The sequence below is a fragment of the Centropristis striata genome, chromosome 13 (assembly GCF_030273125.1).
Source record: "Centropristis striata isolate RG_2023a ecotype Rhode Island chromosome 13, C.striata_1.0, whole genome shotgun sequence".
NCBI classification, from domain to species: Eukaryota; Metazoa; Chordata; class Actinopteri; order Perciformes; family Serranidae; genus Centropristis; species Centropristis striata.
In genome coordinates, this window is record NC_081529.1 from 24,918,137 (window position 1) to 24,933,456 (window position 15,320).

General features: G+C 37.9%; 2 protein-coding genes across 3 annotated transcripts in view; both read right to left on the reverse strand.

Moving 5' to 3' along the window:
- Window positions 1–4,451: 4,451 nt before the first annotated feature.
- Window positions 4,452–10,151, reverse strand: ramp2 (receptor (G protein-coupled) activity modifying protein 2). Of its 2 annotated transcripts, none has more exons than XM_059349030.1 (6): window positions 10,040–10,151; window positions 9,481–9,546; window positions 9,365–9,394; window positions 7,475–7,507; window positions 7,181–7,358; window positions 4,452–7,088 (listed from the first exon to the last, which is right to left on the reverse strand). In XM_059349030.1, exons 1-6 carry the CDS (start codon window positions 10,098–10,100, stop codon window positions 6,839–6,841), a joined length of 618 nt encoding a protein of 205 aa, XP_059205013.1. In that variant the 5' UTR covers window positions 10,101–10,151; the 3' UTR covers window positions 4,452–6,838. The 2 variants fall into 2 exon arrangements, with proteins under 2 accessions (XP_059205013.1, XP_059205015.1); XM_059349032.1 differs by having other exon boundaries at window positions 9,481–9,543; window positions 10,040–10,139.
- The window catches only part of cntnap1 (contactin associated protein 1), a 55,530-nt gene continuing 44,887 nt past the window's right edge, over window positions 4,678–15,320 (reverse strand). The window contains exon 25 of the transcript XR_009395526.1: window positions 4,678–4,687. The gene's annotated coding sequence lies outside the window, so the exon portion shown is untranslated. The remainder of the gene's footprint in view (window positions 4,688–15,320) is intronic.

The following is a 15,320-nucleotide window of genomic DNA, read 5'->3' on the forward strand; positions in this document are numbered from 1 at the left end:
ATGTTTGCTGGATGTGTTAATAAGCAACTGTTTGCAAACAAGTTTGATAATGTGTCGGTGTTCACAACTCGTTTCTGCTGCCCCCAAATGGTAACAAAACTCATTGTTTAAGACTTGTTATTTACAAGGACTAGTGCAGAGCCTGTAGGAAGTATGTATTCATATAGTGGGAGATTAAGTAGATTTTTCAATTATGGCCAAATGAGGTTGTGTGTGAAAGTGGGATGTACAATGAGGTGTAATACTCTTGTGTAGTGTTAATATACAAAGTGTATATTGGGTAATACATGGATGTACATTGAGATATAAAGAGACACAGAAATAGTTATTTTAAGAAAAAGAAACTTAGTCATTCAACATGGTTAGACATATATACAGACACAGATATAGGAGGGAATAAGTTTACATGCAGCACAAACAGATGGATGTGAATAACAGAATTTGCACATTACATGCAGACCACTACAACGTCTGCAACTCCATAAAACATTTACTTTTCATAAGGTACGCACACCATCCAGCACATACACATTGAACATTGATATTCGCTGGAAACTATTTGAATATTTTAGAAAATCAAACCTTTTAGCGCAGTTTAAAACTTTGAAAGAAAGGTAGGCTTAATAGACTTACAGATGAGATGAGTCAGGTGTGGAAATCCAGAGTGAATTGTGTTACTGACCAGGTGTAGGCCTATCACACAATGGGGCGGAGCTCCCCTAAAAGGCGTCCGATCGGAAACAGTGCAATGCCGAAACAAATTAATTCAAAAATCTTCTAAATCGACGATGCGCAACTTCGTGCCATGCGCAAGCCACATTCGAAATCAGCAAGATATGCCCGAGGCCGACATCCACACACACACACACACACACACACACACACAGACGCTTCTTGCTTTTATAGATAGATTATTCTTGAGTAAATTACTTTCTAGACGCCATAATGCTGAGTGTCTACAAACCCAGGTTCAAGACATCAGTGGTGATGTGAAAGAAGAGGGAAAAAATGTAAGCATGTTCAATCACCATCAAGATACTGAGCCTCATGGACGAATATCTTTTCTTGTAAAAATGTCTGGTGTACCCAGTAACACTGGTGTGCTCACAAGTTTATTAACTAGTGGGAAAATCCCTCATGCACCTTCAATGCTAGATAAGATAAGATAAGAGTTTATTTATCCTGTAGTGGGGAAATGCAGTCATCACTGGAGTTTCAAAGATATATAAAATAAATAAAAATACAAAATAATAGACATAATACACATATAATATACATACATTACATGCACATTTTTAATATTGCACATATATATTAATATTTATTTTCTTTTTGTATTTTCTTTTGTATTTTGTGTTTTCACGGATATTGCACATTGGAGAAAAATAGATTGTGGCATAGTAAAATACTCTATACAATTTAATTTCTCACTATTATTGCAAATACTGTATATCAATGATATTAACACACTTATTGTGCGGTTGATTCGTTCTCTATTGTAACCAATGGCATCTTCAGATAAACTCCCAGAATCGGTAAAACATGTTAATGCATTGTTTAGTTTCCTGATTCCTGATTCTCTGGTTGTTTCTCGGGTCTCCAGCTTCATACAGGACTAAATCTCTCAGGATCTTTACCTGACCAGTACTTTTGACCTTCACAGGTTGGTGCTCCTTTTCCATCATCATCAAAGAAACTGAACAATATTTCTGTCGCTCAGTTTTTTCGGCTGGCCGCGGCACACACGGTTGTTCAAGCTCTGTATTTCTTTGACTTTATTCTGACTGATGGAGCAGCAGTTCTGATGTCAAACCTACTTGAATGTACAGTCATCTGCTGCCAGCACTGGTGTCATCCAGCTGTAGGGTCAGCTCTGACACAGCAGTGCCAGCTGCCTGGATCTCGCGCAACAAAGTAATTACTCATGTCACACTGAATGACTCGCATCAATGGATGCAATCTTTTAATTTTCATCAAGTCTGGCAGAACTCCAGCCTGCAAGTGCTCAAATAAACTACTCTGTGTGAAAAATGTGTAATGCAAACAGATTTTTATAGACAAAGACATCTATAAATTTCACGAGATGTCAATAACTCATCAATAACTTGGCACAGAATCCAGAAAGCTTACTTTCTCCAGCCACCTGTGGAGGTCGACCAGCTGTCAGTGATGCTGCTGAACGCTCCTTCATATAAAACTGTTTCCTCAGCCAAAGTCTCCAGCCTCACAACCAAGTCTGCCAAAGCATCCAGCAGTTTATGTACAGATGCCCTTACCCGCTGTCCTTCCAACCGCTCTGCCAGATCTCTGGGACATAGCAGTCATCGGCTCCCACGGTGAGAAGACCAAGAAGCCCCCGTCAGAGGCTCCGGTGCCAAAAACCTGCAACTGGAGACGCAGCTGTGGCTCTTGGGCGTGATCAGTACTGCAGAGAAAGTAAGGCCTCTTGTATCTTCTGAAAACACAGTCAGTTCCAGAAACATATGTATCCATGGGTGTGCCATTTATATTCTCTCATATCTGAACTCACTATAGCTCACATAATGTGTATATTGTTGTGTTTGTTTTTTTAAGCTTAGTTTAAATGAATCTCACCAATTACACATACAGGATTATCTTATATGTAGAATCTTGGTCATTAATTTGGTGTAAATAAAAGTTCAAAACTATCTACAAACTAACTATTGTCAGATTTTACATAACAGTATACATCTGGAGGACTTTTCAGAGAGAAACTTCGACCCCACAGCATTTAGTCATCTCACTTCAGTGTCAGCACAAATCATTGAAACTGAGCCCCACTGGGATTGTGTTCAAATCAGATGATTTATATAGCGGAGGCATCTCAAAATGTTATGTAATTGTGCTGTGGCATTGCCACTGGAGTGGAGAATAACCTATTGGCCTCATGTGCTCCCTTGAAGGATCCTAAGTGAAGCATACTTCACTGTGCTGCACAGAGATGCCCAGATCTGCCCGACCACACAGCTTAGTATTGTAAGCTTTTACAGTAACATGACGTTTTTGTGCCATCACTTATGTCAAGAGTTTTATATACAGTACCAGTCAAAAGTTTAGACACATCTTCTCTTGAATTATTTTTATGTATTGTTATTATTTTCAACATTGTAGAACAACTGTAATACCGAAGGCATCAAAATAAATCTTTTTTTTTACGACATAATTCTTAATGTTTTCCATCATACACAAATGCACATAAAGTTGGAACAATTTTGTTTTCAGACACAATCCTCTGTTAATTGTGGTTTCATTTTCATTGCGATATCTTTGGAAGAGATTGATTAAGAAAGTTTTGAGAAGATATAAACTTTATCCATTAAGAATAAATCACATTGTCTCAATCATTTCATATATATATATATATACATATATATATATATATATATATGCAGTGATAGTTAATTCAACATACTTTCAATGGTTCCTGTTTGTCAAAATGTTAACAAATATAGACAGAAATAATTAAAAAATAAAATACAAGTCTTAAGTACAGCACATACAGTGTTAACAAGTTAAATGTCAATTTCTCCACAATTGTTTCATTCTTTCTTGACAGCAAAACCATAATGAATACAAGGCCTCTGTTAACTACAGTACACATTTATATACAGATAAATTTGACACAAATAAAGAAAATTGCAGTTACCTTTTTTTAGATGACAGTCATGTTGGTGCTGATATAAAAACTTGCTCCTGAGTGACAAAGCTGTCCGTCACTGTATCACATTAAACCACTAGAGGGCAGGGTTTCCTGACTGAACACATGCTCATGTATTTTAAATTGACCTTGGGTATTTAACTTGTGCACTGAAAGCACAAACACTCCTGAAACAATTGTTACAATGTGACTAATAAAATATGATTAATATCATTTTCACAATCACATCTTGCATGATGGCGTCAAAAATTCTGGCTTGCTGTAACAACAAGGAGTAACACAGAATTGGATGAGATCGGGAGGGGGTGGGGACGAGGATGACCCGACAAGTAGAGAGGAAGAAGGTCACCGAACACACTTTCCCACCCAGCCCTGACAGACACACACACACACACACAGGCCCACCCTGCAGTGTTGTGTTTGCCAGATGAGGGTGTGATACATGACTGCTGTCACTGCTTCCTTCACTACATCAGCACTTGCGCAGCATAGCAACAGCACCACAATACACTACTCACTGAGATACAGTGAAACACTACCTGAGGTGCAAAGCAATGCCATCTGCACTGTACTCAAGGGAGAAGGGTGTTTAATCAAATACTGACAAAGGTTAAAGGGTATTTTTGCCAGAATGATGCCGCAACCCTGTCAATGTATCCCTGTGAACATGAGCTGAACTGAATACAGCCTTTTTTCATGTTATGATTGGCTACAAAAGAGCCTGTTTGGATGGTTTACACTTATCTGGAAAAAAAAGAGACAAAGCCCACAATCCAATTGTAGATTTAATTCGATATAATATAGAAAAAAGTATATTAAAATACAGTAAATGGTGTGAGAGCAGGCAGAATGTGTTCTCTCAGATGGTACAGTAGGTCTACTAAGTCCTGACAATGGCGGACATATATAAATACACATTTTGATCCAAATCTGAAAGCGCATACAATGGCTTTATCGTCAATCCATACTGTACAATACATAATCACATTATCATGAATCAAGATAACACTTTTGTCTTTGTGTGGTTGCTCAGTGTTTGTCGCTATATTGTGCAGACAATTGTCTGTCTGTTCATCTCTATGTTCGTCTGAACTGGATGGAGATGTTGGATAAACTTTGCTTTAATTAGCTCATCATGTGATCATGAGGATTGTCGTCGTTGTCTGGACAGGGGAAGGTGCTGAAGGGTTTCAAAAATAGACAATACCAGGAAAGAAATTCCCTTTTTCTGGGCGTACCCATTCATTGTGTCCCATCTGTAACCTCTGACCTCAAACCTTATACACACGCTATGACTCACATAACCAGATCCATGCATCACATTATACTCATGTTTCTGTCCTTTCTTTACCCATGCAGAGGGCCCTTTCCATACATCAACCCTGTATGCATACCTGTATTTAGTTTAGGCTTGAAATCAGTTTAGGTTGCACATGCCCTATGCGTACATCCTGTACATTGTCGAATTAATGGCTCAAAGCAGAGTTAAGTTTGATATAAGCAAGTTCTGCCCCTTAAAATGACCACACATGTTGTTTGTACAGCAGCTTAAATCCCTTCATATTTACATTTGTTGTTGGGAGGCACCCTCTAGTGGTTGTAACAATTCTAAGGGTCATGTAAAAGCAAAGGTGGAAGAGAGGAGTATAAAGAACAACAAGGTCTGTTTAGGCAACCTGGTCTCACAGAAATCCGTGAAATAGCCACGGATTTCGCTTAACTCAAAATCCGTGGAATAGCCACGGAATCGCTCAAATTTCCGTGAAACTGACACAGATTTCGCTACAATGCAAGTTAATGACAGTCATATCCCGTGGCTATTCCATGGATATTTGTTCCTATTGGTTTGTTCCAAGTCACGTGACTTTCAAGGTCCCAGCGGTCAGAACAAAAAACATGGCGGACAGTTCTCTCATTTTTAGTGAAAAATCAATATTTTGACTTAGTTTCTGCATAAAAATGGATTTTGATCACATTTTATTTTCTAAATCTTCACTCAGTGAATGTACATAATCACTTCGTGGTGAAGATCGCGCCAGAAAAATATGACTGTCATTAACTTGCATTGTAGCGAAATCCGTGTCAGTTTCACGGAAATTTGAGCGATTCCGTGGCTATTCCACGGATTTTAAGTTAAGCGAATCCGTGGCTATTTCACGGATTTCTGTGAGATCATGTTGGTTTAGGGTGGGTGAGTTAAACACAACACAGATTTTTCATCCAGTCAAACCAAAAGTCAACACTGTCATTTCACAGTTACGTAACATAACTTCCACATCCATGTCACCTATGTAACTACTTCACTTCTGTAAGTTATCTCCATTTCTTTTACTTGTTTATCTATCTCTTCCAAAGCCTTATCATGTATTTTTTCCCAAAACATAATTAGGAAGTTTTGTTACCTAAACTTAAACAAACTATGACTCTTTCGCATAGTTTTATGAAGTGTCTAAAACGGTGATCATTATGTTAACGTATGAGAATGTGTTGATCTCCTGTAACTAGTCAGGATGATCAATTTGAAAGTGGCCCTTTATCTGAGGAACAAACATACAGTTGAATAAGGTTTGGAAAAACTAAATGCATAAGAAGAATTCCAGGAGTTCAGTAATAAAATTACCTTGTCTCTCATCAACACAAGAGTCGTCACAAATATATTTTAACCTTACTTTTGCAAGCTCCAGAGCTTTTGTCATCATAACCCTGAACACTGGGTTCTCCAGTAAAAATCATGCTCTATATTCTGAATAATGTGTGCAAATTGGATTCGACCAATAGATAAATGTTCAGATCTCGAGCGGGGTGGTTGAAAATAAAAATTTTGTCACAGTATATTACAAGAAATACGCAAACACAGATTAAGTCTCTTTAAGCATCGGGGAGGTTGTCATTGAGCAGACGCAATCATTGTGACGCCACCGATTATGACTCACAATCGTGTCATCTTTGCAAAAGGTTTCCTCTGTGGTTGATGTCTCAGAATTCCTCTGAATTGTGAAGCGTGGGAAAAAAAACAGTCCTCTGCAAAGTCAGTGGTGAGATGAAAGCACAGTGTGTGAGTAAACAAGCTGTAGTCCTCAGGTTGGGAAAGGAGGGAGAGCTGCTGGTCAAAAACAAGATATTCTTGGTGATTGTGAGCAGAGCCGAGATTCTGGGTTTTCAGGAGCTGCCGTCGCCATTCTTGGTCTTGAGCACTACGAGGCTAACCATGATAGGGATCAGGCAGATGGGAGTTATTACCAGAGCGAAGACGATAGCAGGTGGTGGGTCACTTAGCTCCTCTGTAGGACAATCCTTGAAGAATCTAGAGTGAATGTCCACAAAGAGCTGTTCCACCAGCAGGTTGGGCCATGGGATCAGTAGACAGTCAGATATCTCCTCCGTGCAATTGCTTAGGTTACTATACAAACTGCAGAGACAGGGGATGTGCAGGAGATGATTTAGTCGTCATTCATTTTTTTAAAAAGCCAAATTAACTCCAAATATAAACACACTACTTACCCGCTAACGTTGCCCCAAGTGCACCAGTCAGTGCTGTTCATTGATGCCATTGGGTTGACGAACTTGGGGAGACATAAATGCTCCAGCAGAGTGGACAGGCAGTCCATTGTTGGCGCGTGATAAAACTCGTTACAGATTTCGCAATACTCCAAACAATAGTTAGAATTATTCCCACAAGCTGCATGAATTAAAGAGATAAGAGAAAAGATAGAGAGTGATAGGAAATGACAATAAAGATGCGTTTGAGATTAGACCTGAATGATATGTATTAGGTAATAAAGTTATGTCACCTACCAAATGGCAAGGGGGGTTTTCCATGAGTGGCATCTAAAACAGAGTAAAATCAGATTTTTAAATTAAAACTCAACATCAAACAGTAATGCAGCTCACTTAAATTCTCTTCACAATTTTTTTATTCAGTTGATTAAATAAGTCCATCAGGTATCTGAGACATACAGAACATCTGAGCAAATTTCAATTGAAAGAAGTATTGCAGCTCATGAGTAGCTTCACTAGAAATGAGGCAGGTATTTGCAGCTGTAGAAGGGAGACCACACACTCACCGCAGAGAAAGGAGAGGAATACCCCAATGAAACCAAGTGCTCCCTTCATGTCAGAAAAAATGAATAAAGGTGCGTTTTCCCCAACCGGTGACCATGTATCATAAACCTGAACTTCTTAGACTGTGTACAGCGAGGCATAACAGGAAACCCGACAGGATGGAAGAGACGCAGTGTAACCTTCGGTTACCAGATGTCCAAACAGTGTTACCCGCAGTTACCAGATGTTCTTCGAAGATCTGTCTGACGGCCCTACGCCTTGGCAGCAGCTCTTCCCCTCTCCAACACACGCACGCTTCTTTAGGATTTTCTTCCTTTTTTAAAGGGGTGGAGGCAACAAAGATTGTCCTCTCCATTCTCCCAAATAAAAAGGAGCACACCCAAGCTGGGCTGGACTCACATCTGAAAACCCTTTACTCTTTAACTCTTGTTCTGCTTTTTAGTCTCAGTTTCTCACAGTCGAAGGCCTGGCCAGCTCACAGCATGTGATTTATTTGCCTTTTGGGCTGCCTCTGCCAAATAGGAAACATAAGTAAACATTTAGGGCTTAGCGTTTTGGGGTGGATGTAATCATGACTCTGCAGGGTGTGCTGTGCAGACAGCCATTATTTCATATTTAGGTTAATTTGACCAAACCTGGAAGAAATTATTAGTCAGAGCTGACCAGCTGTTTAAAAGGCCTACTAACTGATATTTCCACCACAAGTGTGGGAAACTTTAGGTTTTTTATGTCACGAGGAGCTCAAGACTGTGCTACATCTGCAAGGTAGTTTCTCACTGTCACCACTCACCACTTGAAAGAGCAGTGTGAGAGAGGTAGTTTCATTGATTAAATGAAAAATGGAATGTACGGTTCATGTTTTCTCACAACCAACTTGTTAATTTATGTCACTGGATCCACATGTTGGGCCTCTCACAACATCTGTTTGCCGAGCTGCATTTTGATTTAGTAATGACATCAGGAAATGTGTCTTTTCAGCAGAGGAGGAGCTCAGAGTTGGGGGGAGTTGGCAGGGGAAGGAGGGGGGACAGTCAGGGGAAAGAAAAAAAAGGGAAGGCACAGGAGGAGGAACAGTGAAAGGGGCGCTGCTCCAAAGTTCCAGTTGTTTCACAACCCTGGAGTTCATGCGTTGATCACAGACGTTGCATGGGGTGAATGACGAACAAATTCAGGAAGTTGAGCCAGGTGGGGTCTGCTTATAATGAGGTTTAAGTTAACCTTTAACCTCAAACCACTATGGGCCTCGTGTCTACTGCTGCTGACCCCACAATGGTAGAGACCTCCCGAGGAGTTTGTCTTGGATTCTCATGACAGTACACACAAAGGGGATCTTGGCAGAAACCAGGATCTCTGTGCTCTGCTTTCTGTGTTTGTCAGTTCCAGGCCAAGCATATAAATTTAAGGAACTGATCCAAAACAATCCCCCAGTGGACACAAATACATAATCATCATTTTGTAACTGTAAAATATAGAACATGTAAATTGGTCTTGTGTATTTCTGCTAAAATATTTAAGTAAGTATAAATCAAAACCTGACCATTAGCAGATTTATTTTGTTAGGGGAACACAGACATGCAATTATAGTCTACAATACAGTGTAATAGAAAAAAGATGTAAACTTACTGGCAACCATCATCTCTGTTGAAGGATACCCTGTAGACAAAAGAGGTCATCTTAGTCCAAGTATTTATGCTTTTGTTTGAAATATTTTCTCTCTTTTTTCCTTTAAAAACACTTACCTATTGTTGTGGTGGGTATCACTGCTAACTTTTCATTAACCAGACAGACCACTGTCGTGCATCCTGCTATGAGAGAAATAAAATAATAAAAAAAGTTAAAAGTCAAAAACTGTGAAAATAGAGGGGGCTCAAGGAAATAACAAGGTGTGGGGAATGAACAGGTCAATGCATCCTCCCTTTGTCTGCCACTCCTTTGGGGAAATCTTGATATTTTCAACATTTAAACTGTCAATGCATGCCCTCCAAGATTCAAAAGTCTTATTTAATAAATAGGAGCAAATAAAACTACAGCGTGACTCATATGTAGTAACCAGATGACAGTATTATCAACAAATAATGACACAAAGAATCTTTGACAAGTGGGCTAAAATCAATCTATGACCCTTAAACCAAAGTGTTTAAGTATAAAACTCAATCATGAGACTCACTAAGCTCCTTTCTAAAAGCCACTCAATCACTGAAAGCCCCTAAGCATTCCTTTTGAGAGGTGAGACAGAGGGCAAGTAAAGAAGTTATATCATAAGAGTGAAGAAATGGACAGCATAAATCCTCTACTTACCCCAGATGAGAAGAGTCACAAAACACCCAGAAAACATAAGTGAGAAACTAGTGGCTGTCATTTTGCCTGACAATGCTCTGTCCGTCTTCCCTGGTGGGTAGGGATTACATATCTCAACCTTTTTGCAGGAAGGCTCTATAAAACAACAGGAAGCCCTCATTTCCTAGGAAGGGCGGATTCACACAATGGGGCAGAAAGCCTCTGATAAGGTTAGAACTACTGTGGTCCACTGGTGCACCATCATCTCTCTCTCTCTCTCTCTCTCTCTCTCTCTCTCTCTCTCTCTCTCTCTCTCTCTCTCTCTCTCTCTCCCTCTTTATCTATTTTTCTCTCTCATCCCACCCTCTGTTTTCAAACAGAAAGTGGGAAGTTAGGAAAAGCCCCACTCTCTCTTTTTCTCTTTCCCCCTCTCCTTGTCTCCACTTTTGCCTTTGAATCATACTTTTATAAATACACGCAATATTAAAATGTCAATAAAGGGTTCACACACCAAGTGACGAATAACATGAGAGCTGTCTTGGACTGAAAAGGGATTCATGCTGCTATTTGAATATCTGACAACTTCTTTAATGCTTTGTAAGTTGGAACAGTTTGGTCATTTGGTGGTGAGTAAATTTTATCACCAGGAGCCATGAAGCCAACTCACAGCATAAGAGAGATGCATGGTTGTTAATCACATCCACTAATCGTTAATACTTTTATATCACTTCTTTTTAAACCCAAAAGTAGCAGTTAACCTCATAGAACCAGCGATGGGAGGGGTTAGACTAAAAAAAACTTTTGTTGTTTTGAATTGATGGCACATTGATTGAGGTTGTGCTTTAGCCATATGGTAAACAGGTCCATTCTCAAAAACTAGTAGACATAATGAAGCTTCATACGTGCATTTTGATCTTACAGTTTTTCTGTTACAAGGCTAACCCTAATGCTACCCAGGCAGGTGAGTTTTAACAGGTTTAAGGTATACTATGCAGGGTGTTCCCATTCAAAAACTAGGAAGTTGCTCTCTCAATCATCACATATGACCCTGCAGAAATAAGTAGTGGTGTCTGTTTCTGCAGAGACCCTGCCCTCTGCCTGTATTTCCTATTTATTTTCTTTTTGCTTTGAAACTACAAAAACAGTGGACACTGTGCTGAAAATGTGCAAATGCAAAGCGGACAAAGCTCATTCCAAATCGACAAGGACTCCGGGGTTTACTTTCACTTTTGTTGAGCAAGGGAGGAGGGGCCAGGTTTGAATGTTGTTTTTACAAAATGTAGCTAAGAGACAATTCTTGCATAGAGTGCCTTTAATGAAGGTACAAACAAAATGCTGTACAACTTGAGATAGCATTGTAAAAGAGTACTAAATCAAAACTGAAGCAGCACAAACAGAGATATCATCTCTTTTTTAAATTCCACACATTTTCCTTTTTTATTTGTCAGAACATGGTGCCTACATCACCCACAATACAACTTTACCCCAGAAAGTCCCGTTCTTATGGTTCCCCAATTGGTCACAGCGGCACCAGACATCCTACGTCACACATTGTAAAAAAAATCTGTTTAATTTACGGTAAAATACCGGCAGCTGTGGTTACCAGAATTTCACCGTAAAAAATACAGTGAGTTTTCTACTGTAAATTTAAATGTAAAAATCAGCAAAAACAGTAATTTAGACTGAGTAGTGCCTTTATTTTTAGGGTGATTGTGTCCTTGTGACATTATGGTATTTCTCCATTCATTTTACATGAAAAAACTGTGTGTTTTCTACAGTCTAAAAGTTTTGCATTATTCCTTGATTTACGGTTATTACAAGCATCTACTACGGTGATATAACATTTTTAATTTTACAGCCTATTTCTGATGCAACTTGACAGTGTTTTACTGTAATTTTTACAAACATTTTTTACAGTGCACAGTGTCGTAAGAAGTTGTGTCTAAACCAAGCATGTCACTTTAGCAGGCGATTAAGCCTTCATGACACCTCACATGTAATTATACGTTAACCATAACCGTAAAATTACCGTTACCCATTAGTTTTGCTAACTAGCATATCATTAAGTCACAAGAACGTGAGGCACAAAGACGTAAGGCTCCGCCCTGACCAATCCTAGCGTTGCAGAGCGGGTCTTGTTAGGATATGCAGTGGGGTCCATAATTTGATTTGATTTGCATTTTTAAAGTCAGTCAGATTACATTTTCAAGCTGATCTTTTAATAAAAACACAGTTTTATAGTGTAGTTTAGTCAAAACAAAGGCATATGAATGTTATAGCACTGCTGTAGAGCATGCATGATTTATTATACATTATATCGCTGCTTGTGTGTGAATAATATTTGTTTTGTATCTGTGCTGTGTTACACCATCAGGGCTGATGACTAACACCATCCCCTGCACAGCACCCTTGAATCTGACGTCACACTGAGCCTTTGCGGTGCAGAGAGGCGGCAGGGATGTCCTGTCTGAAGCTGAAGCACCCACTCACTCCACGTCACTGAAGGATGAGTGCTCTTTCTCAGCTGCTGGACTTGGGACAGAGCCAGGTAGCTCGGGGCTAAAATTGCTTCCACATTTCACTTCAGAAAAAAAGGAGGTCACACTTCTTTTTTTTTTACTACTGACTTCTCACAAAGAGACACTTAAATACATCTGCATCAAACTTTCAATGTGAAGTTAAAAAGCTGTATGGAAGAAGAAGCCTGACAAGTTTCACATGTTCTGTTAAGCGACACAGGAAAAGTAGGGTAAAAGTTAACATGGCATACATACACTACTGGTCAAAAGTTTTAGAACACAACAACTTTTCCAGAATTTAATTGAAAATTATGCAGTTTAATGTCTCAGTGTACTCTGAAATTAATGCACATTTGCAACATTTAAAATTCTTTATTGAGCATGATAGTGTTTTGAAAGTAAAAAAAAGATTCAAAATCACATTTTATGTTGGACTAAAGGACTAAAAAAAGACACAAAATGAGCAAAAAAAGACACAAAATGACAAAAAAAAGACACAAAATGACTTACAAAGACATGAAAAGAATTAAAAAATCGACAAAATAGCCCAAGACTCCATAGAGTTAAGTTGTTAACCCATTTCTTGTTCCCTGAAAAAGGCCTACTTGTATAATTCTGAAATATACATTATTTTTCAGTTTTGGTTAAGCTTACCTTTTTTTATTTACCTCTGGCAGTTCACCACTTACCTTTGTACCCTTTCAAGCTGTTCATTTGACTTGAACTGCTTGAATTTCAATAACTGGAAAAATTGGGGTGTTCTAAAACTTTTGACCGGTAGTGTACATATATATTTAAATCAGTCGAGCTAATTATTTCATCTGCTACTTTGTGAATCTTTTTATCTCCAAGCCTTGTGTCAGATTGTAAAGTTGCACCATATTTGAAGATATGAGTCCCACAGAGACAGGTGCCAAGACCAACACACACTGTGTACATTATAGACAATTAAAAACTTCCTGCTGATAACGGCCGTGCTTGCCACGCTTATCTTCCTGCGTGTTTGCTTTTGTTTGACAGTTTGGTATCAACATAGCACAAGCTACTTGAAATACCACCATAGACATGCAAACATGCTGTATCATCTGAGATAACTTTGCTCACTGAATGCATAATTACAAACCAGGAATGCATTGCAGCAGAACCAGAGAGCAGAAAGGATTAACAGCAGCACGGTGCATCAGAGGGAAACACACTGAGGCAGTAATGTAGCATGATATCAGACCGAACCGTGTAAAGCCATGTTTCTTTATCTAAATTATGTGTGAGCACATGTGGTGTCATGGGATGAAATGCAGCTGAACAGTGCCATCTTGTGTGACAGAAAAGAAGCATTTATGTGGTTTTCTTTTATCCATCAAAGGTTTACTTTGACTAAATTAACTAGAAGATAATCTAAAGAAATAACTAAGAATCCATTTCTTTACAGCCTGTGAGATATGATACAGGGTTACATTGGATTTGTTGCCCTCATATATCCACAAAATCGAAACCAGCAATTATAAATAAGTAAATAAATAGAGCCATGTTTTTTACTGAATAATTAATTAAGACAAGATTGCAGAAAAACTTCAGTACTTAAAATTTAAGCAGAGATTTGAAGCAAGTTCCCTCTATTGACTTTCTAACCAGACCTATTAAAGATAAGGAGTTTGGTGTGTACTGTAAATACATTCCTTCATCTTTTATCTGTAGTCAGGGAAAGTCCTGAGAAAGGACTCTATATGTGCCAAAATATATTGTCAAGTCATATTTCAAACAATGTTAAAATATGTTGTTATTCCCTTTGAGGTATGATACTAAATATGAGCTGTTTCGCAATAGGTTTAATGTCTATAAAACGAAAAAAAATTTAGATTTTAGAAAAAATGTTACAAAAACAAACCTGATCAGTCATTGTTGTAAATACAATTCATTAAATGTTATTCCATTATATAATCCTATGATATATAATTATATATTATATTTAATTTAATATTATTTAAGTATTTTTATATAAGTATTTTTCTGTCTAAAACCTGCTCTACAAATGGTGTAATTTTCATTTAGTGATAAAGTTAGTGATGCTAGATAATAATAGTATTCCACTGAAAATATATTTTTCTTACTGAGATGTTTTTAAAGTACAATTTTGGTAAATATCTAGAATAAATACATGGAAATAATAGTAGTTCAGGTAATAATAGTATTATTTCTTATTACTACGGTAACAAACTGACCTATTACATTATGACAGTACATGGTTTGTCATTTACATTTTGTCAACTTCTCTTCAACTACTTTTTTTTTTAGAAAAAGGATAATTGGGGTCTTTTAACCCTTTGATACACAACATGGGTCTAAAGTGACACGACTGAGTTTTTATTTTCTATATCTTTGCAATAAATTAATTTCATCATTCAGTATTCCAGGCTTTCCTCAATCAACTTGTTTTTGATCATCATACATCCTAATTTTTTGTTTTCACTTCTTACTTTTTGAATAAAAACCCCTTTTGTATCACTATGCTTCTAATGCACAACATGGGTCAAAAAATGCATTATGGGGTATTGTGTGTATAATTTTAAGGGAAAATTAATTTAATCAATTTTGGAATAATGCTGTAACATAACAAAATGTGTAAAAAGTGAAGTGCTGTGAATACCTTCCAGATACATTTTATGTGTGACAAAATTATACATAAACATGTTAAATATATTAAATATATGAGTAGTTGGCCCCTCTTACTGCTAAAGTAACTATTTGAAACAAATTACTATTATTATAGTATTAGGTCATTTAAT

Excerpts from the sequence above, each read along its gene's own strand:
- ramp2 (XM_059349030.1), bottom strand. The coding sequence starts at position 10,100 with ATGACAGCCACTAGTTTCTCACTTATGTTTTCTGGGTGTTTTGTGACT. Across the intron at positions 7,508-9,364 it reads AACAGAGATGATGGTTGCCA|ATGCCACTCATGGAAAACCC; the intron begins GTAAGTTTACAT and ends ACTCTGTTTTAG. Across the intron at positions 7,089-7,180 it reads ACTTGGGGCAACGTTAGCGG|TTTGTATAGTAACCTAAGCA; the intron begins GTAAGTAGTGTG and ends CTGTCTCTGCAG.